General features: G+C 39.7%; 1 protein-coding gene across 2 annotated transcripts in view; it reads right to left on the bottom strand.

Annotated features, from left to right (window-relative positions):
• Positions 1 to 543: 543 nt before the first annotated feature.
• The window catches only part of IPCEF1 (interaction protein for cytohesin exchange factors 1), a 37,484-nt gene continuing 10,262 nt past the window's right edge, over positions 544 to 27,765 (bottom strand). For both annotated transcript variants that reach the window (XM_065631623.1, XM_065631621.1), the window contains exons 4-9: positions 26,618 to 26,689; positions 23,554 to 23,615; positions 19,259 to 19,344; positions 13,482 to 13,848; positions 5,070 to 5,260; positions 544 to 1,623 (exon numbers count right to left, since the gene is read on the bottom strand). In XM_065631623.1, coding sequence (XP_065487695.1) covers positions 1,423 to 1,623; positions 5,070 to 5,260; positions 13,482 to 13,848; positions 19,259 to 19,344; positions 23,554 to 23,615; positions 26,618 to 26,689 — 979 coding nt within the window. In that variant the 3' untranslated portion in view covers positions 544 to 1,422. The remainder of the gene's footprint in view (positions 1,624 to 5,069; positions 5,261 to 13,481; positions 13,849 to 19,258; positions 19,345 to 23,553; positions 23,616 to 26,617; positions 26,690 to 27,765) is intronic.

Raw genomic sequence — 27,765 nt, 5'->3', positions numbered from 1 at the left:
CTATAGTGGCATTAATTTGAGAATGGTGGGCTAATTCTTGCTTTTCAAAATTCAGCACTCTGCAAAGTTCCCCATACTTGTACTCATGCAGAAGATGGGAAGGCAAAAAAACCAAACCTTGTGCTGAGGACAATGAAGCCAAAGAGTTATGATCCTGCAGCAAAACCTCTCAACATACTTATTTGTGTTTGTCCAAAGGGAAATCCTGAAATATTCTAGAAAACTTATTTTCCTGCCCTAAGTTGTACAGATTTTCTTCATCTAAAACTCAAAGCTAGAAAGACAGAAGAAAAAGTTACAGCAGATATCCTAGGGTAGTCTCAGTTGTAGAGCCATTACTGTGATTCATAATGGAACAAAAAACAAAGAAGCATTTCAAATCAACCTGTAAGCACTCACATCTGAGTGGGTCTGGTCCATGCGTGCCTACCTACATTAGGAAATTTGGCATATATAAATATATAAATAAAACATATATACAGTACACAGTCACATTCATATAAGCCATAAAATGACATATATTTACAAAAATATTTGCAGCTATGTTTTACACCTTCAGGTCCACATCAGGAATTTAATTATTTAGCTTCTGCCTTGTGAACTTGATCATCTTCCTAAGTAGGAATCTGGGGTGAATTTGTACCTTAATACTCAACATTGTCAAAAATAAGAAAGAGGAAAACAATCTTACAAGGAATTCTACCAAGTCCATAAGAAAAGTTGAAACTTGTTGAAGCATTAGCTGCCTCACTGAAGAGTAAATTACATGTTAGCAAATGTTCTCCTCTTCATATAGAAAGAACAGTACCTTGATCTGGTCCATAAATAAGTTTGAAACTCATAAAACATCAGGCAGAGCACAAACTGGGTGCCTGACAGCTGTCTGTAGTATAAACTCATGCATAATTACTATTCTGTTTGACTCAGTTTAAACTGGTAGAGTGATGAAAGTGAATGAATGTAGACATGAAAATTCATACATCAGGTTACCTTACAGGGTAAAAAGGTGGAAAGTAGACACCATCCTGTTGGCATTGTTTTAGCTTCCTTTAACTGCAAGTTACTTGGTTAAAACAACCCCAAGGATCTCACTTTTATACAGTACGTATTATGCAGTTCTGTATAACTTCCAGGAGTTAGACATATTTATGTCTCCAAAGATGGAAAAACATTTCTTAGCTGCTTCATAAAATAGTCTTCTTGGGTATGCAGCCCAGGTTCAGGCATGCTTTTTGAATTTGGGGGATCCACCCTTTTGACATCAAGTAAATTTTGCAAGAAGAATTAAAGCTTTGGAGAAGGGCTTGTTTTCCTTTCAAAGAACACTTGGAAAAAAAGCAAACCTCGAAACGCAGCAGTTTAAGGTGCTTGTATGTGAAGACTCCTGGGAAAAATCTTGCCATGACCCACTGAACCATGGCCTCAGACAGCACTTTCAGCAATAGGCTGTGGAGTCACCTCTTGCTCCTCGCTGTTCTCTGTGGACCTGTCCTGGACCTCCTGCTGCTGATAAATGTCTTGAACCAGCATGATGTTTGTGTTCCTCCATTCTCTGTACTTCATTGCTGTCAATTTTGGGTCCTCTAGCAACTGGTTAATTGTGGCCAGGTCATGTTCTTTACACTAGGAGGAGAACAAGTGGTTATTTCCCACAGAAACTGTCAAGCTCATTGTCCGTAACAAACACACACAGAGAACATTAGAGAACTATGTCACAACAAGAGAGCAAATTATTCACCCTCCTGGCAACTTGTTCCCTTTTTTAGAAGGCGGATCAAAGGTAAGTCCACAGCAGAAATTCATTCCAGTTGAAGGCAATATTATGATTTCATGTAGATTTTTTATTTTATGGGGTTCTCAGCAAAACTTCATGAAAGAAAATTCATGTGAAAATTAGACATTGTTATGCTATCTCATAAGTTAGTACTTGCATGAAACTAGACACAACAGCATTTATTTCTGTAACTCACACCAGTTCCAACTTTCTCAAAAAGCACTTATTCCCCATGACATTATAAATGTCTCTTCTCTGGGAGCTAGGCAGAAAATAATTTTGGAGATAAGCCATGCACTGGCAGTAGCGTGGCTAGAGCACATGTTGCTGCTAATACATCTACCACCAGCTACTACTAATAAATCTGGTCTGTACTTTTAGACAAGAGCAACTCAGACCACATATTGCTGGCACCCTTGTTCAATTGTAAGACATGAACAGTCACTGATATAGCAAGACTGAGACCCTTTATGTCCAAGAATCACAGAATGCTTGAGGATGGAAGTCTCTGAAGGTCCCACAGTCCAAACCTCTTCCTCAAGCAGGCTGCCTAGGACTATGTTCAGATGGCTTTGGAATATCTCCAAGGATGGAGACTCCTCAGCCTCTCTGACCAGTCTGTGCCAGTGCTTGGTCAACCTCACATTGAAGAAGTGTTTCTTGATGTTCCGCCGGAACCTCCTGTGTTTCAGTTTGTGCCTGGCATCTCTGGTCCTACCACTGGGTATCACTGAAAAAAGCCTGGCTGTCTCTTCTTCACACATTCCTTTCAGATATCTATATTAATTGATGTCCTCACATTTTCTGACACAATGAACCATTTTGCTTTTCCAACCCTTATTGCCTATCCATGCAGTGGACCACAGGATAGGGAAGCCCTAATTAGCAGCTACAGTCTCTTAATGGAGGCACCATGCTGCACTAACAAACCTTTACTGCTTTTGCCTGGCTCCATACCCTCCAGTTTGTGTATGAAAGCAAAGGAATAGCTCTAACCATCTCATGCTGCCACTGGTTTCATTATGCCCGAGAACACACTGTGCTAGTGGCTGCCTTGAAAACACCTTAAAGATACCCCCACACATTCATAACACTCACTTCATAATAGTAGCAATTGACTGTTTACAGATTCATATCCCACTACTACTTTAATAAACTATCAGCTACTCTAATCTCTGTGATGCCTGAGCCACTTTTTAAACACAAATCTTCTTCAGCTGTTGGTTTACAGAGATCCCACCCTAAAGACCTAGTGCCAGCCCTTGTAAGAGGGCTTCTGGCATTGATGCAAGAGATATGTGTAGCTAGCCTAAAAGAAGAGGAGATAGGGAGGTAAGAAGGAAGATAAGAGTATTTCCAGTGGACAAACTTGGTGGCAAAAAGCCATGCCATGGAATTTGTCATGTACCACTGAATCTATTTCCCACAATCATTAAGCCTGGGATGCATTTGCACACAGATTCTCTCTCTTCCAAACTATCCAGAACATGTTTTGTTAATGATATATTGTGGCAGCAACATTAATCTGTTGTTAAAGATGTGGAGTCAAATGTCTGAAATTATAATTACACTGAATCTTGCATAAATCACTTCTCAAACTAACAGGGTTTTCATTAAAGCAGAGTAAATATGGATCAGACATGAAACTTTCCTGATTTTTAAATTTCCAGTAGATAATTTCCAATTATCTCATGTCTTATGTCATACGCTAAGAAAACTTACTTTAAAGGCACATAATCTCACTAAAAGAATATGGCAGTTTCCCACTGCAGGCATTTGTGTTTCAGACAGGCTAACTTAAACACTGCTGTGTATAGAACTCTGTTTGTGTCTGTGAGAAAACGTCTATGCTATATTTGTCTTGACAACACTCCAATTTCTTAGTTTGAGGAAAAAAAAAAAAAAATCAACACATTTTACATATCAGGGTTTTTCCATATTAAATAGATGTGTCGGACAAGCCTAGGCTTAAAAATACTGCTAATCACAACTTATACAATACTCCCATGCTAAATAAATGCAAAGCTGTTCTCCTTGATCGTGTCTAGCAGTAAGGCTTCCATTCAGCTCCATATGAATGAATTTGATTGTCCCATAAATACAACTCCATTTTGTACTAACTGATTCTTAGATTCATTAGGAAGGCTCCTATCAGGGAACACTTTGCAGTATGTTTCTATATTTAGCCTCCTGTCCCATAAAATAAGCATACTTTTTAAACTAACTTTCTGTTATATGATGGGCTCACTTTGTTGCTGATGCAGACGGATACTGCAATAGTCAGTACTGAAGACTCTCTGATACTTGAGGAGAGACTTCACCAGGTCTCATACAGAGCCAGGGAGAATGCCTATTATTCCCACTTCTCTTTTCAACAGTATCTTCAGGAATTTTAAAACAGGCAAGGATGCAACAGCCAAGCCTCTCCTTGCAACTAATAATCAAATAAATTATTGTGCTGATAGAAGTTTTGACATGCATTTCTCCAGCTTACAATGCCAGAAGCCACATAGACACACGTGAAACAAGATACTCAATTCCTGCCTCTAATGCATACAAAAAGAAACAAGTGAAGCCCCAGGTTTGCATTTATTCTTTGTTCTCCTTACAGTTTGGATACTGGAGCTAAGCTTTCTGTTTCCCTCAGTGCCATTCAGAAGCAGGCTTTGAAATCCCGTGACACTTGATGCTGGTGAGTAAACACCTTCATAAATCCTCATATTCCAGACAGTTTTACTGGCGCTTTCATGGAACGTCTCCTGAAGCCCTCCACCCCTCCAGTTCATGATATATTTTCAACATAAAAGCAGGATGCTTTTGTTATTAAAAATACTTTAGTTACAGGAGATCTTTACAATAGCTTTGGCACATCCTCTACATTTTCCAATAATCACATACGGAAAACTTTTTTTGGCTCAGGGTCGTTTTCATGTCCTTTATCATCAATGTACTTTGCTCTTCCTTTTTTAAGGCTCCCCTGTTTAGTGCTTTCAGCTGAGCTTGCAAGTTGTCCAGCTAAAAGAAGCTTGCTATATTAAATTTTTCAAATGGGCTGGAACTTCTGCAAAAAGAGTCCCTTCTGAACTATTGCCTCTGCTTTCAGTTCAAATTGAACAACAAAACACAGATCAGTATTCACAATGAAGTAGAAAACAGTTTGAAAAACTTAACCAAATTCTCTGGGGCTTTAAGTAAATATGTAATTAGAGTATGGCTGAAGTCTAGGCTTGCTTCTTTTTTCAGCCAAACCATTTATTTCTCTCAGGCTTTTCCTTGGCTAGCTCTGTGACCTCACCTTTAATGTGCTGTTTAGCATTCGAATTTTGTGGAGCTTCTCATTAATGGAGGGGTTTTTGCTGCGTTTGATAAATGACTTCCTAAGCTCCTTCTTTGTTGACAGCCGACGATCACCAATGGGAGACAGGCTTGCTTGCTCTAATGACTTGTAAAGTCGCTCCATCTCATCATCATCACATTTTTCCTGATCTGCAAAGAAAAGAATAAATTGGGTATAAGAATATGAATATGACAGCAGACAGCAGAAATGTTAAGTTCAGGCATCAGGAAGGCTCTTAGTCAAGTCAAAAAGTAACATTAGAGTTCAAAACAATGACAATTTGGGGGGTAATTTATAGGGTAATAATGCATATGAGAAAGACATACTACAAAACTCAAATGTTTTTAAGAATCAGGTCATGATCCAAATAGATATGAGCACATATTTCCAATGATAGAGTACTGCTTTAGTGCTCTGAGTATATCACAGGCTTTGAACAACTATCAGTAATGCTGCATTTGAATGAAAACAACTTTTATTACATCTACGCTCATTCACCCTTCCTTATCTGCTGCACATGGTGAGTTACATTTCTGCTTGGCAACTCATGGATCAAATTCTATTTGGTGTAGCAATTCATGCCAGGTTTTGGTAATTATTGAAACTAGAGTTTAAAAAGTTGAGCAATGAAATGAAATACAGGAACATTTTAGGGGCCCAAAGAGAACGTCCCTAGAAAATGGATTAAAGCAGGAACCCTTTGGGAACATGATGCGTAACCCCTGAGTTTCACAGATTGTGGCACACAATTTTTTTGTGGTACCTCACAACAAAACCTTGCTTATCTCCACCTTAATTATTCTGATGGCTCCCAAGCTGCAGCATCATCTTCCATGACAGAGAGGACATAAAAGGAAAAGCTAGTAAACAGTTGAGAATGATATAGCATAAAATACGATAAAAATTGAAGTAAAGACATTTTCAGAATAAAACAACTTAAAATTGATCAGTCACAGACTAAAAATGTACCAAGCATAGATAGGGGCATTTTGGCAGAAGGCCATTTTCAGCAACAGACTGCACAACTCACTTCTTGTCCCTCAGTCCACGCTGCAAGCTTTTCTACTTCAGTGTTTGCTAAAGGAAAATCTTAAAGTTATTCATGTTTTCAAGGTGCTAACAAGTCTCTCGAGATCCACTGGGATAACATGTGTTTTTATTTCACTGGGGAAAAGGGTGGTGGTGGTTCTCAGCTGCAGTCCTCCATGTGCTGGTGAAACTGGCTGGGCACTTTTTTCTTTTACAGAAAAGTTAAACATTGACTTTTCTAAATGATCTTCAGTCAGTAAGCATTTTCTGAAGAAAAGGAAGAAGTCCTTTTGCTCACTCATGCTGCAGCAAAAAGACTTGTCCAACACGTCAGCACACTTAGGAGGCTGCTCCTTAACTTTTCCATGCTTTAAAAAGTACAGCATCCTCCTACACCCCTGTTCTTTCTAAATATTTAGGTTAAAAGAAAGGTTTATGATATGCTACAAATATTTGCCTTCATTGTGTTGCTGGCCTTTTTTCACTACTTTGTGATTATAAAAAGCCTGCTGTAACTTGACAAGAACTAAACATAGCTTCCAACACTGATACAGTGCTGGAGGAGGAAAAGGAGAACTGTTGTATATTTATCAAGCTGCAGGAAACAGAAAAAAAACGCAAGTGTAAGGCATAATACACAGCAGCAGTATTTCCTGAAAACTGTTGGCTCATGCCATGAGGCTCCTCATTGTAACGGGCTTCCTGCCTGCTTTCTTGGGATGAAGCAGCTGTTTGTTTCATCAGCAGCTCCTTCACAGGACTGGCTCAGCTCTCCTGTGGAGGTCACCTATCAGGACTGTACACTGTATCACTCTGAGACATAAATTGACCTTTATCAGATATCCAAGAAAGAGTATACAATAAGAAAAAAAAAATTGCATTTATCCTGTCCCACAGCTTTAAAAAACAGTCAAGCCATGGGGGACATAAGATCTCCACTCCAGATATTTTTTGAAGATAACTCATGATGCTCTTCAGTGTCCTAGAAGTGTTACGAAGTAGCAAACATGAGAAAACACCCTCACTGAACACTCTTCTTCCGTGCTAAGTACTCTGATATCTTCCGTGCACTTGAAGGTGAAGGTAAGGAGGACAGTTATACTCAGCACAAAAAAGGCTGGAGCCAAGTCAGGCTGCCCAGCGAAAGATGATGCACTTGACCAGCAATGACTTGACTCAGCTCCTGCATTCTTTCAAGACTGTAGCCTTAAAGTCCTCTCCTATTGCTTGTTCTTCCACCACTCACATCCCCAAATAATTCATAAGGATCAGGTAATTCCAGAGGGGAAAAAGTGTGCCATATTCTTCAGATTGGGTGAATTAAGAAGTGACAGTGAAGCAGCTAAACAGGATTTCAGGAAACAGCTGGAAAACAAGGGTGAGTAAAACTTATAGTCTAGTATAGAGCCAGGTATGAGTTATATAGTACTTTTGTCTCCATCTTTGTTTACACTGATGAGCAGTGAATGTCTCCCAAAACAGTTAAAAAAATAACAAAACAGTACCTTAAGATTGTATTTTCCTATAGAAGCAAATACTGTTGCTATCAGCAAAGAGTATGTCTGCCAATAAACCTATATAAATCGAGGCCAAACTGTCTGATACCTATCTGGACTTTTACCTTCAATGTCCTGAGTTCCCCTGAGCCAAGATCAGAAAGTAAAGGCATGTTTGGCATGCTTGATGCTGCCACTGAACACACTAAATTGGTGCTGTAAATCTGAAAAGGGGAGAGGCATTATGTCTAGCAATCAGTTAACAAGCCAAATATAATGATCTGTGATAAGAAAATTTCTTTCTCCTCACACAATCGTGCATTGCACGATTTCACAAGGCTCTTAATGCCATGAAAGCAAATGAAGAAATCACCACCTGTAGTTTGCTTGCTTGTTTTCCCCACAAAACACCTGAGAGAAAAATTTAGGTTGGATAACAGAGACAAAACAACAGGACTCAAGGCTTAAACACAGACTGGACTTTTTCTCCAGATTCAAACATTCACAGCACATTTTTCCAAAACTTGGTACTGCTTAATTCCCTTGCACCTGGAGTTAGAGCACTGACCTGCAAATGAGCAAGTTTCTAACAAAAGCATAGGCATTCACTAGTTCTGTATTTTTAGGCTTCAGTGATTTGGGTTCCTTCTATGAAACCTGGCCTGTCTAGACCATACTACTGAATTGTTACAAAGTATTTCTTTTCCATCACAAAGTAAAAAATTATGCAAAAAGCATGCAGTACACAACCTCAGGCCCTGGTGTAAAAATGAACAGATTGTCTGTGTCAGCTTCACAAAGACAAATGTACCACCCCTACTCTGAGTTTTGTTAACCTCTGAAGGTTTATTATGGTAGATATATTCTGATGACAAAAATTCTTAATAACATGGACAGGTTGGGCCCCCTTAGCATTGCTCTGGAGTGTCTTTCCAGCTGGGTCACCCAGCTAACATCAGGCACATTCAAAAGCACTTCAAAAATAATATTGCAAGTTATCTCTTCCACCAGTACTCTTCAAGCTAAGCACTTTCTTTCTCAGGCATGCAAGTTAGGAAACTGAAATGCTACTACGGCACTTCTTTATCTCATCCTATGTTAAAGATAAAATACATTCATTTTTCTCTCAGGATGTACTGAAGGATTAGTGGTGAGGAACAAAGAGCAACAGTGGAAGGATATTGTGTGCATTTATGGGTGTGTGCATGCACACAGGAGAACATGTGCAGTATTAACTATAAGCAATTCTGTTGAGCGATGCCACTGGAAGGAGCAGTCTTCCTGGGATCCTGCACCATCCCATTCACTGACAAGCCTTGGAGCCTGTTAAAGCTTCATAGCACTTCTGGAAAAAATCTGTAGTATTGTATAGCTCTTTTAACTTTGTCAAACTCCACAGTCAGGAAAGTGGAAAAGAACCAGTGCTGGCCTGATGAAAACAGAAGTCCTGCCCTGAGATATTTTAACATTCAAGAGAAAGAGACCTTCTAGGTTGTGGTGAGGAAAACAAAATAATCTTTCAGGCAAGTCAAAACTTCTGACACATTCTGTTTCAGGAGAAGTAAAACACAATTTTGTGGCTCAGTGCCACTTATCTGGAATTTCCCTCTAGCTAACAGGAGATTCATAGACAAGAGGAAGCTGCCAGCTCTTCAACTCCTCAATTTTCAACTTCCACCATCCTGTCAGCCAACTTGCCACGGGTGGGAGACATTAAGGTACTGAGACTCCCCACCTTGCAGCAGCAACACAGGAGCCTGCCTGAAATCTCAGCTTTAATGCTCCTTAAACCTACAAAGGTGAAATGATCCAGAACTTCTCAAAATCAACTGTGAAAAATCAAGCTGATTGTTTCCCAGTGGTAAAGATATATAAATTGGTAATGTTTGGCAGAAAGAACACTTTGCATTGAAAACCATCTCCAAATGAACCTTTCTTACTAAATCTAAGCTGAAATGTAAATGCTTGTTCTCACATCCCCTGAGATGTCACAGCTCTCCAACTGTGCATTTGTCCTGGAAAATAATAATAATAATAATAATAATAATAATAATAATAATAATAATAATAATAATAATAATAATAATAATAATAATGATAATGATAATAATAATAATAATCTGCTTCTTCCTCCTGTTTTTGTTACTCTTATGAGCTTCTTGTAACTGTGCCAATACCTCTGTTTCTGATTCTGCCAAAATTTTTTTTGCCAATGAGCCAACATATAGACCAAGGGAGAGGAGAGGAGAGACAGGGGAGAGAGGGGAGGAGAACAAACCTCTTTTGACCTGTAACAGACTTTTAAATGGCGATATGATGACACCTTGGGGAAATCACATTTCCAACAGAATAGAAAAGAGAGGAAATATTTGAATTAGGAGGGCATAGCTTAGGGACACTCGTCACTGGCAAATGCAGAACTAAGGGTAGGAGAGAGTGGGAGAAAATAAGAAAATTATGTTACCACCAACAGTTAGATGCTCTCGACTGTAACAGTATAGTGGACTCAGCAGTGAGGGGTGGCATTTTAACAAACTGTGACTGAACTGGAAACAAAATAAGTATCTCTTTTTCAGAGAGTTCAGAAATCCATAACACCATAGTTTTCACTGTGATTTCTAAAGTGTTTTTGATGAGAAACAATCATTCAAACACAGTTGTTTCTCTACACAGTTGTTCTCATCATAAGCATACTTCTTGGCTAGTCTCAGCCACGATCTAGCCATTTTCTGCAACTTTTGCGGAAGGAACAAAGGAGCCAGAGCACACCAGTAGATCTGTTCTGCCTATTAGTGACACAGGAAGACTCCGGAGGGGAAGAGGATGTCGGTTCTGAGAAAAGAAGGAACTGACTTTATCCAGCTCCTATTTAACTAACTCTTTCCCGCAAAACCAACACAGATAAAATTCATGTGGTGTTTGAAAAGCTTTCCAGGTTTTTCAGAATACTGGCATACACCAGATCTTTTACCAGCTACTGTGAGCTAAGGTAAAATAAATAAAACAGAAGTGGTAGCATAAGAATTCCTTGCCAAGATGTATTAACTTCATATGATCCTAAAACCCTCAGAAAATACAAGGAAGAACGATGCTATTGCTACAGTAGAAGATCCCTAAATAAATATAAACACCCATTGCTGTTCTTTTACAGTAATCTCTCAGTTTCTGCAGCTTCTTCTTGTTATCATAGTTTTTGATAATGATATTGGTAGGTCATAGATACCTTTTGTTCCAGTGGTTGCCAGAAGAAATGCAAAGGACGGAATTTGGCTGCAGAGCATGTCTAGCCATCCCAGATGGGGCAAGGCAAGCTTCTGGATACAGGGCACATACTCAGATAGTTGTTTGTATTCTCAATCATTTCTTGTTTACCTTTCAGTTTCTTTGTGTCACAGGCAGCTTTGAATCCTTTGTCACTGTGCATATAGCAAGCTGCAACACAGAAGTATTAAATGTTCCCACAAAGTAGATGGAAACCTAATACTGATCTCCTTTCAAAAGAGAAGACTGTTAAACTCTCCTTTTTTGTATCTTTGCTTCACCCTCTGGTATGTAACCTCTCCCCAGTAAGCAGTGCTGAGAATGGTCACACACCACTAAGAGTGGCTGGAAAGGTCGTTAAAAATATAATACTGTACATCTCCTTGCACCAGACACAGTTGCTTAGCAGATTTCTTTAAACAATTTTCTCTGAAAAAATAATCCATGATCATTTAGTTGAATCTGTAGTTTGTCTTACAGAGATTCATCCCTTTATCTCTCAGAAACTTTTCTTTCATTGTTTAATTCATCACTGAAATTTCTTCACTATTTTTGTATTTTCTTTATAAGCTCTTCCCACAAAGCCACAGCTACTTGTTCTTCCTTCTAGGGACCAAGATTTCTCACACTGGCCTCCTGTTTCCGACTTTTGCCAACAAAAGTGCTCTTCAGTTCTTGAAAACTTTCACCTCAGCTCTAGGCTGCTGTCAGCTGCAACCAATATATCCTCATGGGGTTTTACTAAGCAGCATGTGACCACAATGCACAGTGTGTGACAGACTTTTTCCATCCACACATAAAGGCTCTGCAGGGAGCAGGTTCAAAGATCACATACACGTTCTGACAACAGCAGGGCTGGCTTATGCACACAGGACATGCACTTTCAGCATAGATACCAATGCAAGACGGACCTGTCTCCTTCTGGACACGGTCCCATTTCTCTGAACCGTGATGAGCTGTCAGAAACACACTCTTCAGAAGCATTATAAAGCAAATAATGCAGTCTGCACTAGCAAATCATTGAGATACGCCTTCTTGTTTTGCATCAGTTAACAATGGTGTTCTTACTAGTTATTGTAAATCATCAGGTTTTACAGCTAACTTTTATGCCACAATTTCAATTTACCTCACAGTATTTCTGTACAGCCTTATCAACTAGCTTGAGAAGGAAATTCTTAGGGGGTTTACTACGTCTTTGTGACATTTTCATTAAAGACCCTATTTCTGCCAGCCCCAGCCTTTCACTACTTGCAAAGCCAGAGCTTATGGAAATTTGATTCCATGGGAACTCTCTCAAAAATCTACTGTCTTCCACCACATAAGAATACTACATGTGCTCGATCAGTTTTAATTCTTACTTATCTTCATTGCTACAGAAGTCTCTAGCAGAGCAGCCTAGAAGATCGATAATGAAGCTGAGTGCAAAACACTCTGAAATTAATTTTCACTTTCGCTAAAATCTGTACTTAGGTCCCTTTTTCTTTTAAAATCAGAAAAACATGACAAACTAAAGTGTGCTACCTGTTGATATTGGTAAAACCATTAGTAGACTGACAATGTAACTTATGTATCCTACACTATCACTTTTCACTCAGTGCCAAGTTCACCTACAGAGAAATATCCTAAGTTCCCAATGAGTCCAGTGCTGTTTCTTTCCAGTTTTGCATTTCCTTCAGCCTGAGCTTTTGGATGGACTTCTGTTTTGCGATGTACTGAGATAACACTGCTCTTCCAACAACGAAGTACTCTCTTCAAATCTGTACAAGGATTTCAAATTATGAGTAGAGCTGATGCAGAAGAACATCATTGCTTCCTTATGCATTCTCTCTCTATGCAGCATGCTGAGCATCTTCTCATTTCAATATGTTGTACACAAGAGACACCTCTTATGCGTCAACTGTTCTTAATGCAGGAAGGAGCAAATTTGCTCAAAAGTAAAGACACATTGCTTTGCTATGGCAGGAGATATATTAACAGCAACAATGACAAATTCAGGAACTGCCACCTTTTAATTTAGCAGATTTTGGTAGTAAGATACCTATGCAAATACCCATTTGCTGAAACAAAATTCAGTCTTAATGGACTTTCTGATCCAGGATTGCAGTTGTTTCCTCTTGATTACAATGGAGTTCAACAAAACAAATAGGGAATACATACTGCAAGTAGAGCGCAACTGCTTTTATTTTTAGAATTCGATTGACCTAACCCCACGTTCACCACTTCCTACCTATGCCATTTTGCTCAGGGTGTCAATTCTGTGACACACTTTCTTAAAATTTTGATTCAATTTTAACTAATAAAAGACAGCTGTATTGAAATAAAGCTAATAAAAATATGTTTATGTTAGGATTTTTTTATAGAGGCTATAAACATGGAGCTAAAGTTTGAGAAAAGCTGTAAAGGTACTTACCAATTAGACACTAGGTACATATTTAATGTGCAATAAACCAAATGTTTCTTTTAAATTATGTGCCACTCCAGTGAAGAACACAGGGGGAGGAAGGAAAAAGGAAGTTGAGGAAAACCCGTGAACTCCCACATTGTATGGCTCTGCAGAAAAGAATCTCCTCTCTCATTAGCTCACCTTTGGCTAGTGATCTCTGTCCTGCTGCATCTGGCACAGCCAGACAATGTGTATCCAGATCTAAAAAAGAGTTTTGGGGTCCATCACTGGGTTTGGAAAGCTGGACCTCCTGGCTTTCTGCCGCTTCCCCACAGTCCACTTCTGGCGGCTCATCAGAGTGAATCTGTACGCAGAAGGTTAAAGGCTGATCACCCTCTTCTGTGGCAGAACAGCTAACCAGGTCAAGCCAGGACTGCCTCTCAGAAAAAACCACTTTGGACACCAGGGAAGAAGATGACTCTTGGGAGTTGAAAGTGCTTTCAGGAGAGGAGATAGAACAAGATGCTTCACTTGACAGAGTCGAGGTGAAAGAAGACTTCTGCTGATCCTGCTTTCCAGAAACAAATGGGGGTGGGAAAGAAAAAAGAAAAATTATTTCCACATTATTCCTGTTCCTGGGTTCTACATGTTATACAATAGATATGCAGCTGAAATACTAACCAACCAAAAATTGATCTAATCTGATTAATTATCCATCCAAAAAAACCTGAGGTATGGCAGCCAATTTCCTACAGAGCAGTAACTTCAGAAGCTAAGCCATAAGGAAGCCAGAGGTAAAACAGATTAAAACCTGACAATGCCTAGGAACAAGAGACTAAGGAAAAATAGTGTTGAATGTAGCCTTCCATGCTAGGTCTCACACTCATGCTCACTCCTTTTTGTCTTCACTCTATTGACCTAATCAAGAGTGCTGAAGAGAAACTCTGTATTAGCTATTGAACATGAAGTTGTCCTGAAGTATTCAATAAATCCACCAATGCCATAATCATGGATAGAGAGAAATGGGCCCAAACACTTAAGTACCTTGACCGTATCAGCACATAAAGCCATTTCACCTGGTCCACTCAAGGCACTAATCATTCACCAAAGCAAGAAGGCCAATGGTAATATAATGGCAAGTTAATGGTGGAAACTAAAAACCAGACCACCATGGGGCAGAGGGCAGGAAAAGAGGAATGGTACAAGATTTGTGCTGCTCGTTCACCTGCTAAGATTCATCCTTCAGCACATTAGTCTGGAAAGGGATACAAACTTCATAAGAAGCACACCAAAAAATCATTCAGACATCCTAGGGCCCTCCATACTGTACTTGTCACCCTGCCTCAACAAGAGCACATACAAACAGACAGGTCTCAGAGACATCTAACAGTCATCATTAGGAGCTAGGAGCTGAATGACAGAGGCTATGACAAGCGCATGCAAAGAAAGGTTGAGGAAAAGAACAAAGTTTTGAGAAGTATTCAGCTTCCCAGACAAGCAAATAGATGCCCAGGTCTTTGCCTACAGTAGGCATTTACATTGGTTGAGTTGTACTATTATCTGGTCACCAAAAGCACCTCTCACAAGAAGAACTAGCAGTAGTCTGCTTCTTTTAGCCCCCAAACAACACTGAAAAGATGAGCCAAGAGAGTAAAACATACAAGTAATACATACACAAACACAAATACACAGATAAATACACCCAGAAGAGGATTAATTGACAGTAATAAATAAAGTAATGAAAGACAAAAGGAGATAAAGCCTTATAGTGAAGCTCTTAGCAGAAAATATCAGAAAACGTGATGAGATTATAATTGTATGAAAACCAGATTTCTTGTATCTGCTATAGCAGAAATTCACTCCTCCTGTAAATCATCTGCTACCGGCCAATGCCAGAATCAAAATACCAGACTCGATGTATGACAATTCTGTCAAGTTTATGTTCTCAATACATATGTAGAATAGATCTGTGTAAGGATTAAAACAGATTATAACTAAACAGGAAGTACTGAAAATTACTGAGATGATGTTGCTAGGGAAACCCAGACAAGCTGCAAACACAATAAAGGGACTAGCTTGCAATACTTATTAATAACCTGGTAAACTCAAAGTAAGATCAATTTATATAAGCCAAACCAAGAGTGACAATTTTTTGGATTATGATCCATAAAGCTCTGCGATTCACTCTTGCTGTAATGTATACTACTTCCTTTTTACATTAAAAAAGCAAATTAGATTTGTCTTCCTGTGCTTCTTTTCTAGCTGTATCACGTATCTACTAATAAATTCAGAAGATGAGGAGGACTAATATCAGATTGTGGGTCACCATTTGTTTATAGCACTTTCTTCCCTTTTGTGAATTTTCAAAGTCATTCCTCCAAGACTGTCCCAAACACTGCAGGACCAGACTTACTTTATATTCCTATTATGAGAAGAACAACATGGTTTTTCAGATGTGGTTTTGTTTTTAAAAAGGAAATCTTTACAAATGCCCTCTAAAGCAAAGGAGAAGGAGATGATGTCATAAACTACATGTATGAGTGATAAAAACACCCTTGGGAATGCAGGTGATCTGAAGCATTTCATCTAAGAATTTCTATCACATAAACAAATTGTTGAAGCATTTGTACAGCCAAGCAGAACAACCGAACAGTAAAAGCTCTTGCTCATATGGTGTGGATAGTCTAATTTCAATTGTTCAAAGACAGGAAAGGAAGATGTTAGATCTCACTTCTATTTTTCTGGCATTTGTCCTTGCAAAAGAAAGTGTCACTGAAATTAAAATTGTACCTCACTGGGTGGGGTATATTTTCATTTTCATTTTGTGCAAAAAGAAAAATGTGGGTGAGAATAAAGATGACTGCCAGAATGTTTTTCTTTTTCTTTACATATGTTGTGTTATTTTTTTTTTTTGGCATGACAAAAGTTTACCTAACTTACTGGAGTGGTTCCTTTGGAAGTTTTGCAGTCATCCATGTAATAATAAATCTCTATTTGGGGACATTTTAAAAAGCAGATGCTTGAACCAGCAGATCACAAGGATTCCACTGGAGACCAATGAGTCTGTAGGCATTTTTTAGAGAAAAATTATTACCATGAAACACCTCAACTGCTCTTTTGGGACTGCTGTAATCTGTTGTCTCAACATAACTGCTAGTTTTTGGACTGTAAATGCATTCATATGCAGAGAAATTAATGCAAATGGTCAGTCTAACTTTTGTTGTGCTTATGTTAAAATTTACTTGTTCTTCACTTGCTTTTTTCTTCCACAGTACTCAAAAGCATGTATAAATATGGAAAGCTCACAATCACTATTTTTTTCTTTTTCAAGTTTCAAAATAGTTTGCATCAGTAGAGAACAGGACAGCAAGTGAAAACTTGATGCTAGAAGTACAGCAAAATGTATGCTGCTCTAACACATAACAGAACCTGCAGTGGGGTGGCTATTAGTTTCCATACTGATTTTTTTCGGTCTGGAGTTGATCTCAAGAAGTTTGGAGGCTTTTCTGCTTAAGACAGCATTGGTTTGATTTTCCAAAACATCCATAACTCCTAATTACTATTTTGCAAAATCCCCCAGTAGGAAGAAATGCAACTTTAAAAAAAAGATAAAAATAATAAAAGAAATGAACCCCTGTCAATGCCTGTGGCATTCTTGATGCTAGGCTGGGTTTCCAGAACAAGTGTCTCTTCCAGTAGCAATCTGAAAAGATTCAAGGAAGCCTTCCGAAGGCGGTATACCTGCAGAGTAGCAATTAAAATCCATCACGTGTGGGACCTCATAGCTTGGTACAAAAAATCTGCAGCGAATGCACTGGCAATAAGCACTGTTTAACCAGTCTTCCCTGACACCAGCAAGAACTCCACTCCTAGAATTGACTTCCCAGTGAAATCCGTGCTTTCCCAGTCCTTTCAGTGGCTTTCTTGCTCCAATACTTGTCTGGAAGAGGGAGAGGCGTTAAACTGGGTATTTAAAAGATAATTGACTTGCAGTCAAACACAGCTGTTTCAGTACCTAACTGCTCTCTACCCACCACAGGAGCAAGCTGAGCACAGGGAAGATACATTACAGCTGAAGCTTATTTCAGTAGCTATGTCTGAGGTGAAAAGATGACAGCTTTGCTCAGGAGACACTGACTTTCATCCATGGGAGAAGGGATTTTAAATGGGTGGTGAGAAGGGAAATCAGCTGAGAGAGGTAGAGGCTGGAGGGAAGATAACCTTTAAGGGAAAGGCTGAGGAAGCAAGACTCTTCAGCACCTGCACTGTTGCCTGCCTCCCACAAGTCCCTTGCTAAAACGTGGAGGCCAGCAGTCAGAAAGAGCATATGGGAAGGAGACAACCGGAGATCACCTCTGCAGCAATGGACTGACAAGCAGTAGGAAGCCAGAAAAACAGAAAACTAAAAAACAGCACCTGTTTAAAACTCATCATCTGGAAAAATGTAGGCATTCATTCAGAGGTGAGCAGATGGAAAAGACATCTACAGCCTCTAAAAGGAAAGCCACTGGAGTATAAAATTCAAGACTCCTCATTATCGGCCCTTGGCCCAGAATAACTCTTGGAGATGTATTGCAAAGGTTCCTATTTTCTCTGATATTTATAGCCACTCAGACATGTTTAACTTCCAGTTAATACAGGCAATAGAGAACCATGTTTTACACAGCAGTGAACACCACACACCCCCAGAGTGCCAGGAGGACTGTTTTACAGTGATTAACATTACACAACTGCTGTAGGAGAGGAAGTGAAATCTGACTTATCTGACTGAAACAGAAGGGAGCAAGTGGGTGACAGTGTGACATACACTCCCAGCTTCATGCGAGCTAATTAAAGATTGCCAGACAGGCAACCCTGTGCATGGCATCTCCTCTTATTATTGCCCATGAGCATGCAAGCTTCTCCAGCTCATCTGTGTATTTCAAATTTGTTCGTGCTTTGGTGCCTCTGTGCCCATTCCAGCTACTGGATCTCATTTCAGCATGTCATACAGGAACCCGTACCACACCAATGAGGCAGCAGACACTTGCCTTCCATGAGATGTAATGAGATGATTTAGTATTAAGTATATTACTGCATACCCTTCGATGTCAGCTTTCAGCTGGGGAAGGGAAAGTCTTGAACTCATGATTCCTTATTTCAGCTGCATTACCATCCCAAACCAGATTACTCATTTCTAAACACAGAATTAAGTAAACCTTGTATCTTAAAGCACTTGTAAGGGGAGATGAGATCACTGGGAAAAGCAACAATATAGAAACGAGATTAATAGGGTGACAAGTGGTTAATAATTAGGCAATTTGATTAGTCACATGAGGATGCACAGTGCTTATTCTGATGTATGAAATGAAGTGAAGCAGGAAGGACTGTTCTCAGAAAATAGTCTACAGCAAGAGAGAAAAATAACATAGATTTTTGGGAGGATGCCTATTTTCTTTTTTAATAGTCTATTTTTCAGAGGTAGAGGAAAAGAACAAATTCTATTGCTGTAAGAAGAGGCCTCTTTCCCTTCACTTGTCTTCACTGCCACAAAAGCAGCCTCAAATTCAGCAGTCTTAAGAACAGCTCACTCAAATAAATACAAATCTGTTGGATGCTGCTACTGGGCTCACAAAAAGAAAGAAGATATGGGACTGATTAAAAAAGAATAAATAAATTTAAAAAGAATAGTATGAAAAACTAGGTTACGGCACTGTGTTAAAAACCTTGTAAAGGCACAGCATGTGTATGAGGTAGACTGACACCTTCCTGTCTCCAGCAAGATGAATATGCCTCCATCCTGCTCCCAGCAGTGCAGGCTGCGACAACTGTGTGCTCTGCCATGGGGCAGGGGCAGCCAGTGCATCCTCATTCCACAGAACACAGGATGAACATTTCCAGCCGCTGCTTTAGGTTATTCCTTAAAGGTCCACTACCTCAAGAAAGTTTTGCTCCAACTGGCTAGTAGCAAGAAACAATCTAATTACTGTAACACTTACCGAAGGAGGTGGTGGCTGGACTGCGTAGGGGGGAGGTGGTGTGTCTGTTATTTCTGGATCATCGTGTTCACTTTCACTGTAGCATTCTGAGGCAGACATGGAAATGAGCAAAAACAAAGTGTTAGAGCAATACTCATTTATTCCTCGGAGCGCTGTGGTAACAAAAGGTCACCAAGTAGGACACACCGGGCTGAGGACCACTCTGTAATAAGTCAGTCTCCTACAGTGAAAATTAACCTACTTGTGGTAATGCTACACTACTTCATGGCAACTTTTTTTTTTTAAGAAAAAAAAAAATCGCTAATTTGCTTTGGCATGAAACACTAGGTGTCACTGCTCTAGCTAGCTTGACGAACAGGTTTGAGGTGGTTTTTTTCCCCCTTTTAAAGCCTTTAAAAGAAAGGCTGCAACATTTGTGGCAGAAGTTAGGGAGACTTCTTGCGAGTACCAGATACTATCCCTTAGTCTCTCTAACCAGCAAGTTTTCCTGGAGCTAGCAACAGGCATTGATGTTTGGGCTGCAATTTTGGAGAAAACAGATTGCTCGCATGGTGCTTTGGAAACCACAGAGCAGCCTCACAAGTCTTCTGCCACCACACGGTGGCTCGCATAGGCACGCAATGCAGCATGGCAGTACGTGTGCGGAGCTAGTACTACAAGTAAACGCGGTACTCTAGAACTACAAAAAAGGTAAAGACGAGTAGGGTGTAAATAAAGAGCAAGCTGATAGAGCCTCAGTATCTCTTGACATGTGGCATAGAGGTAGTCATGTTATTTCTTTGAGCTACCTGTGTAGCAGGTGAAAACATTTTCTCAGATGCTCTTAAAAAGTGGATTAAATGAAGTTACAATAATTGATAAAATGAGACCCAGGAATGGGGAGGCAGTAAGTTGCTGGTTTCTATTCCCAGGGCCTGGTTATAGCCACTTGGCAAGGTCATTTGCCTCCACTAAATCTCCCAGCACGCATCAGCCTTTCACATCCAACCTTTATAGCAACCAGCACTTAAATCCTGTCCTGCACTATGGCTGAAGGGTAACAGTGCTCACTCCCACCCAACTGAGCTGAGGACACAAAAGGTTGCAAAGATGTAGTCAGAGCTTCATGAGGACAACGTGAGTGCCAAGTGTGACAAGAACAGAGGCTGTCCATGTGGTCTCCAACAGGTGCATGCAGCAACTTGTGCTGCCCCAGAGCAGCTGGGTCTCTCTGGTGGAAGTAACTCTCCAGCTCTCCCCACAAGTCACTGAGGGTTGTTTATGTTCTAGGACTACTTTTGTAAGAGTTGGACTTCATGGGTTCACACCACATGATAGCAGTGTGTTGGCATGGACTCTGGAAAATCACCTGTGATTATCTCATCTTTTGACTAAATTAATACCCACACACTTTCTTTTCGTGCATGCCATTTGGAGGTTTTAATCAGCACAGTGTTAGGGAAACAAAGTTTTAAAAGAGAATAATTTTATACACAAGAGGGAGGTTTCCAAGATGTTAATAAAGTGAAAGAGATTCATTACTTTTTCTCCCTGTATTGTTTGCAGAACTATATGGTTTTTTACTAGTATAGCTGCTATTCTGTTTACTGGAAATATGTGCTGGCACATCTTAGCATAAAGATTGACTGTAATAAGACCTATATCAAATTCTAAGGCTTTATTAATGCCTTCTTGAATAACTCTTAGTAAAGATCTTATTGTTTCTACAGGTCTCCTTTTAGGCACAGAGAAACACTGAAAAAGAATCAACAGCTGTTTCTCATACTTTGAATAGGCAAATGGAGTTGGGGAGGAGGGAGGGTGTTAAAATGCACAAAAAGTACATGAGTACACAAGAACTGCCAGAACAAGAGCCAAGATCTTCCTGAAAATTTATGGTGTGTGATACAGAGAGGAGAACCAGGTCAGTAGGAACAGAAGTGGCTGTAGGTCATGACAGCACTTTTCTGAAATTTAGCAATGCCTCTTCAAGGGCACATCCACCCAGGTGTGTCAGTGGGGTACTGAACTCATGCTCTGGGCAACTGTTTGAGCACCTGTGACAAAACACACATGGAAAGATAAGAAGGTGTTTGACACCAGAATCAGAGTGCCTTTTTCTGAAGGGGAAATGGGCCACCAGCTTTAAAAGCTGAAGAAACCTTGTCTATGTTATGTTTGTTGCAGGGTAATAGATAACCTACTGCAGAGGTTACTCAGTAGATTATTTTGTATCTTTCTGCCATTCTTTTTAATTAAGATTAGTGAGCCAACTTATTTTGAGTTGGTTTATAATCCTCAATTCAACCAACACCATCAATATTACATTATTGAGGCTTTAAAAAAAAATGTTTTCATGTATAGAATTTTGACCATCCTCATCTTCCATCAAACTCCTCCTTTGGGTAAACATGGACAACATGTTTGCACACCTCATCCCCAAGTAAAATTACTATGCAGTTCTTGCTACACAGCCTAATACTCAATACAGCTTGCTATCCTAATTATCTCAGCCTGTTTTGACACAAAATTTTGTTCAAAGAGGACACCGGCATTTTGGAGGAATTTGGGGGTATGAAAATTAACAAGTTGCCTGACAAGAAACAAAGAGGAACCATGAAGTGAAAACAAAGAAATTGATGGGACCTGCTGAATCTCCAGAAATCAGTGGTATCTATGTTTACCAGCCCCAAAGCCACTTTTAATGGTAGACTATAAATGGAGCCAGAGTATAAACAGAGACAGACCAGACTAATCAATAATGGAATTACATGTCCAAAGCCTAGACATAAACCACAACCTTATTCTGGGAAACAGCAGAAGGGATGCAGAGAGGAGCATTTCCATGCTTAGGCAAAACAGGCTGCATCACCTACATGTTCATACTACTACAAACACCAGTTTCTTCTTCATAATTACAGTTTCTTCACAACCTGAGCAGTTCTAAAAAAGGCACTAGATACCAATACTCTAAAAATGGAGGGACAAAAGCCCAGAAGATGATACATATTCATCAGGTCAGAGTCCAGTCCTGGTTTGGTAATGCAATACTACGCACAGCACTTTTCGTTCTAAACCAGCTCCCAGCACATGTGTCCTCACCAGCAGCTTTTCCCAGTGCTCTGACACGTGACTTGCTTTGTACTCTACCCAGATTTGTGATTTGAGTGCAGGTATACTCCCAAAGAGTTCTATTATACCAGTGTGCAAATTAAGATAATAAATAAATTGCTAGAGAACTTTAACAATTACTCATACCACAATTAAATCTTGGGCTTGGATCTGAAGGAAATTTTAGGCTTCAGTACATCACTATCAACCCCCTGCAACATTGCTGTTGTTGAAACCCCCAGGAATGGAGGACACACTAGGGATGAGTCTATATTGCACAAGATATTCCCAAACTATTGAGCTCCCAGGCCATAGAACAACTCCTACGATTGTCCTGCTCCACTCTGCACTGGTGCGGCTTCACCTGGGGCACTGTGTGCAGTTCTGGGCAACACAATATATTTAAAAAAAAAAAAGATATTAAGCTACTGGAGAGTGTCCAGAAGAGGACTACGAAGTTGGTGAAGGGTTTGGAGAGTAAGCCGTATGAGGAGCAGCTAAAGTCACTTGGTTTGTTCAGCCTGGAGAAGAGGAGACTAAGGGGAGACCTCATCATGGTCTACAGCTTCCTCACAAGAGGAGGAGGAAGGACAGGCGCCGATCTCTTCTCTTTAGTGACCAATGACAGAACCCAAGGGAATGGCAGGCAGATGTGCCAGGGGAGGTGTAGGTTGGACATTAGGAAAAGGTTCTTCATCCAAAGGGTGGTGGAGCACTGGAACAGGCTCCCCAGGGAGGTGTCACAGCCCCAAGCCTGACAGTGTTCAAGAAGAGACTGGACAACGCCCTCAGACACATGGTGTGAACTGTGGGGTTGTCCTGTGCAGGGACAGGAGTTGGACTCAATGATCTTTGTGGATCCCTTCTAACTTAGGACATTCTATGGTTCTATTCTATGATACCTTACCATCTGAAAACCCAGAGTAACACAGCTGTTTCTCTTCACACTTGGTAGGCTTAGAAAGCCAGCAAACAGCCAGAAAGCAGTTACACACCTCTTGAGATCACTGAGTGTCTCTCAGTGCCACTGTTTCTTTTTCTGTGATTGCTCTGTGCTGTGTCAGTGTGGTTCCTCTGCATTCAGGCAGTAGACAGACCCAAGTTGAAAATTTAAAAGGAAGAAAAGAGCTGGTGAAAAATTGGCTAAGTAAAAACTGTGAAGAACATGATGTTGTTACACACTGAAACCACTGTTAGGAGCATACCTTCCTCATTCTTCCCATTGGGTGCCTGAGGGTCCACAGCCATCCCTAGCTTACTTAGCCACCTGTGTTTGAAACAGAGGGAATATGGAGTTAGGGATACTTGCATGCCGATCAGACAGATTTTTGCCTCTTTCATATGTGTTCTACATCATTACATCTATTTTCATTAATCTGAAGACTAAATGTCAAAGTTTCCTTTTATTTCTTAGATAATTTTCTAAAAGGGCACAAATTACCTGAATACTAATATTTCCTGTAGTGAGCAGAACTAGGTGCCTGAGACATCTTCTTTCCCTGGTCCTGAAAAAAGCACTACTGATGACCAAGGAACTGCATTCGTGGAAGCTAAAGAAAAAGCATATCTGCTATATTTAACACAATAGCAGTGTTTTACTACTGCTGTTGAAGTGCCATCTTTCACCTGAGATGAAGCAAAAGGCACAGGAGCCATAGAAGATTGTCAGCTGCCCTGGCTAAAGCTATCACCACGCAGGCTAAGAAACCGTTCAAATCTGGACTTTCCAACCATTATATTTCTTCAACTCCCTATGAACTTTTATTCTTAGTAAGTCCCACTTCCTGTGTTGCTTTAAGCTATTAACATGTTTGGGTTTGGTCTTTTTTTTTTTTTCATTTTTGTTGGGTTTTTTGTTTGTTTGCTGGGGTTTTTGTTTAGTTTTTGTGGGGTTTTCTGGTTTTGTTTTGTTTTTTCATTTCTCTGCCTAGGTGTCTACATATTTCTAGTGTTAGGAACAATCCCTAGATATACTTTTTTTAATATTGTGTTTCCATATAAGCCATTCAGATCCATCCAGATTTTAAGAAACTAAAAACCAAAAAACCTGTAGCCTTTCGGATTAAAACTCAAGGCCTAAATAGGAAATGTATGAAGGGCAGGAATTAAGATTCATAACTCTGAAAAAACATTGTGTCTGATGTTGATTTACTGAAGCAATGGCAAATTTGCTAGTAAGATCAGTGTCAAAGTAACTGGATTTTTAGACGGTAGTATGAACAATACAGACCCTTAACAATTCAAGAAAAAAGTGTCCTTTCTGTAAAAGTAGATTATTGACTTTCTCCTAACAGCTAATCATGGCAGAATGATTTATTAAAATAAAAAAAATCTTAACAAAAGAAAAGAATTGCTAAAAAATCCAGGACTTCATTAACTGCAAGGTCAGACAGATTGCTAGCAACCGCATGCAACTGGCCAGGCAAGTACATGCAGCTAGCCAGCAGAGGTTTACTTTTCATGTGTGCATGATGATAGCAAATACATGCTAAATTAATGAGGCAAATGACTGCATTAATAAATACACTGTTGATTTAATAGCTATATATGCATGAGGAGTTACAAAAGGTCGTGATCTATTGAGCATTCATGCACATCAGTAACTCGACACATGCGAATGCCCCAGTGAGTTCAGTAGAACCACTCACATGCATATGTATTTGTGGGACTGGAGCCAAGAGAACAGATGTCTTTTAGTCTGTTTTGACATATGCGTGAGTATGCGTGTACTTTATGTATTAAATGCATGTATTTGCCAAGGAAAACATCATCGGTTACAACAGTGAAGAATTAGTGCGGTATAGTGCAAGCTGCTCTAACACTAGTCTACCTAGCTTTAAGCCAAAATGAAATTTACTGGAGAAGTGGATTTGGAAGAAAATCATTCTGGGGATATAAGAGCTGGGACACCTGCATAGATTTCAATCACTCACTCACACAAGACTAAACATTTCAAAAGTGTAGTTAAGACACTGAGAATTTCCAGCTGTGCTCCAAAATGTCTCTTAGCACTCACTAATGTCCTCCATTAGCTCTAGTTTTCCTTTTCCTTGTCCCTACATCCTTCCTGCTCTCTCAACCAGGATTATTCTCTTTATAGAAATATTCCTGTCCAGCAGTCCCTCATTCTCAGTCATCCTAAGCCCATCTGCCTCAAGAGCTTCTCACTCCAGTAGGAAACACAGTGATACAAAAATAGATGGCTATCTCCCCACCAGTATGCCCTGTGCAGCATCAAGTTGCAAAGGGCAACATCTTATTTCTATCTATATTTGCTTCTATGCATCTATAGAGTGCAGATTTATGAATATCTATGTACGTACACTACTGTAGTATCATACATTTCTGTATGTATAGCCCTTTTGAAAGGTCACACATGTTATCTCAACCTCTATCCTTTTCTGTTGTGGTAAATATGCATGAGGTCTCCTGTTTATAGAGGGAAAGATCAGACAACGCCCTATGAAGAATCTCACAAAGATCACCAGCAGAGCCATGATTAAAATCCTGACCTGACTATAGCAGTTCTCTTCCTGTATAAATTGTACAGTTTTGTATCCAGTATCTGGCCATTTAATGCAATAGCATTGTGAACAGATTGCAGTCTGAAGTAAAAAAGACAAAGAAGATATGAGATGTATCTGAATCAGCCAAAACTGGATCAATAGCAAATAATATCTATTTCTGATAGAACAGTGGTTTCTAAAATGGCAGTATTCACATCCATTTTTACTTCTTGCATTAAAAACTGCATGAATTTATTGTTGTTCTCACAGACATCTGTGGAAAGGAAGTTTATGAACTGTCATGAGGATCGTTTAACTGCGACATAGTTTGGCGCTGAAGTAAATGCTTACTTACATTAACGAAACAGCCCTTTCTGTGCCTTTAACCCTCCTTGTTAACTGACATGCTACTCTGAGAGCAGACTCTATTATATTCTAGTCCTAGATCACTTCTGGGACAAAACTTTATCAAGCTTTTCCCTCTCTTTCCTTTCATCCCTCTCTTCTCCCAAGGTGGTGAAATTGCCTTCAAATCTTTGCACCTCTCTAGCAGAAAGGGATTTATACCAGTAGATGTTGGGAGCAGTAGTATTAAAATCAGGCTCATAAAGTGATTCTAATTTCAACTGTCATTAGTGAACAAATAGAAGTAGTTTCTTTATATATAGTAACCAGAAAAAAAAACAGACTCAGCAATTCCCCTCATAACTTTGTCAACTGCTTAACAGTGAGTGAATGAACATGGCCAGTTGCTCCTACTTACGTGTTCATTTCCAGCACATTTTCTGCCGCAAAATAAAATGTCTTGATCTGTGGGTGGCTAATCTTAATAGCACTTAAAGAAAAATAGAAGAGATATGAAGAAAAATCATTTACATAAGAAATAAAAAATAATAGCTGAGTGAACTATTTAAAATATTTATTCACTCGATTATACTAATCCGGAACAACTTATACATCCTTATAGATCTTTTCTTAAAACTCTAGTCTATTTTTAGCTCATTTCCTAGGTCACATATTGTTCAGAGGGTATAAACTACAGGAAATAAAAAGGAAGGAATAAAGAATAAAACAAAGACTTATTATTCCTTTACATGATTCTCTTGCATGCCCACATCTGCAATACGATGTGCAGTTTTGCTTCCCTCAGTTCTTAAAAGCAAAGTAAACCTGAAGAAGTTTCAGAGAATGGACCAGGAATCACCCAAGATATGAAACAGCTTCCATGAGCGGTTAATCAGGCTAAGACTCCACTGCAGAAAAAACTGGTGGTTGATGGAAGGGAATGCGATACAATAAAACCACAGGTGGCACACAATGGGTGAATAGGGACTGACCCTTCACTGTCTTTTCCAAGACAAGTTTTAGGAGGCACCAAAGAGGCAACCAGGTGGCAAGTTTGAAACAAAACAAAACAAAACAAAAAAGTCCCCTGACTACCTCCAATAGTTAACCTGTTGTCTCAGCCACACACTACGCTTCAGTTGAATATCCACCAGTAAGACTTTTCAGAGGGTTTGTTTTTTTTTTCCCCTAAAACATAATCTCTGATCCTGAGACTGTGTGGCTTCCCTCTTTTGTTCCTCATTAGGTGACTGACTCTGTCCCATGGAAGCACGTGCTGTTTGACTGAGGCCCAGCTGAACCAGCAGCACTGGTCACTCCTCACAGTAATCCTAATTTACCCTATCTCAAATAAGTGATCAGCACATTTCCCTCCCAGTCACTGACAGCCAACAGCTACAGAAGTGAAGGGCAACATTTTCTCATGGTCCTGTACTATGTGACAACCCTTCCTCTGAGCAAACAAAATGGAGCTCCCCATATTCAAAATAGCTGTCCCATTTCTTCGGAGGACTCAAGCCCACAATTAATCTCAGGAACATCTACAGCTAATCACAGTGTGAGACC

The sequence above is a fragment of the Caloenas nicobarica genome, chromosome 3 (assembly GCF_036013445.1).
Source record: "Caloenas nicobarica isolate bCalNic1 chromosome 3, bCalNic1.hap1, whole genome shotgun sequence".
Classification (NCBI taxonomy): domain Eukaryota; kingdom Metazoa; phylum Chordata; class Aves; order Columbiformes; family Columbidae; genus Caloenas; species Caloenas nicobarica.
This window is presented reverse-complemented; position numbering and strand designations above follow the sequence as displayed.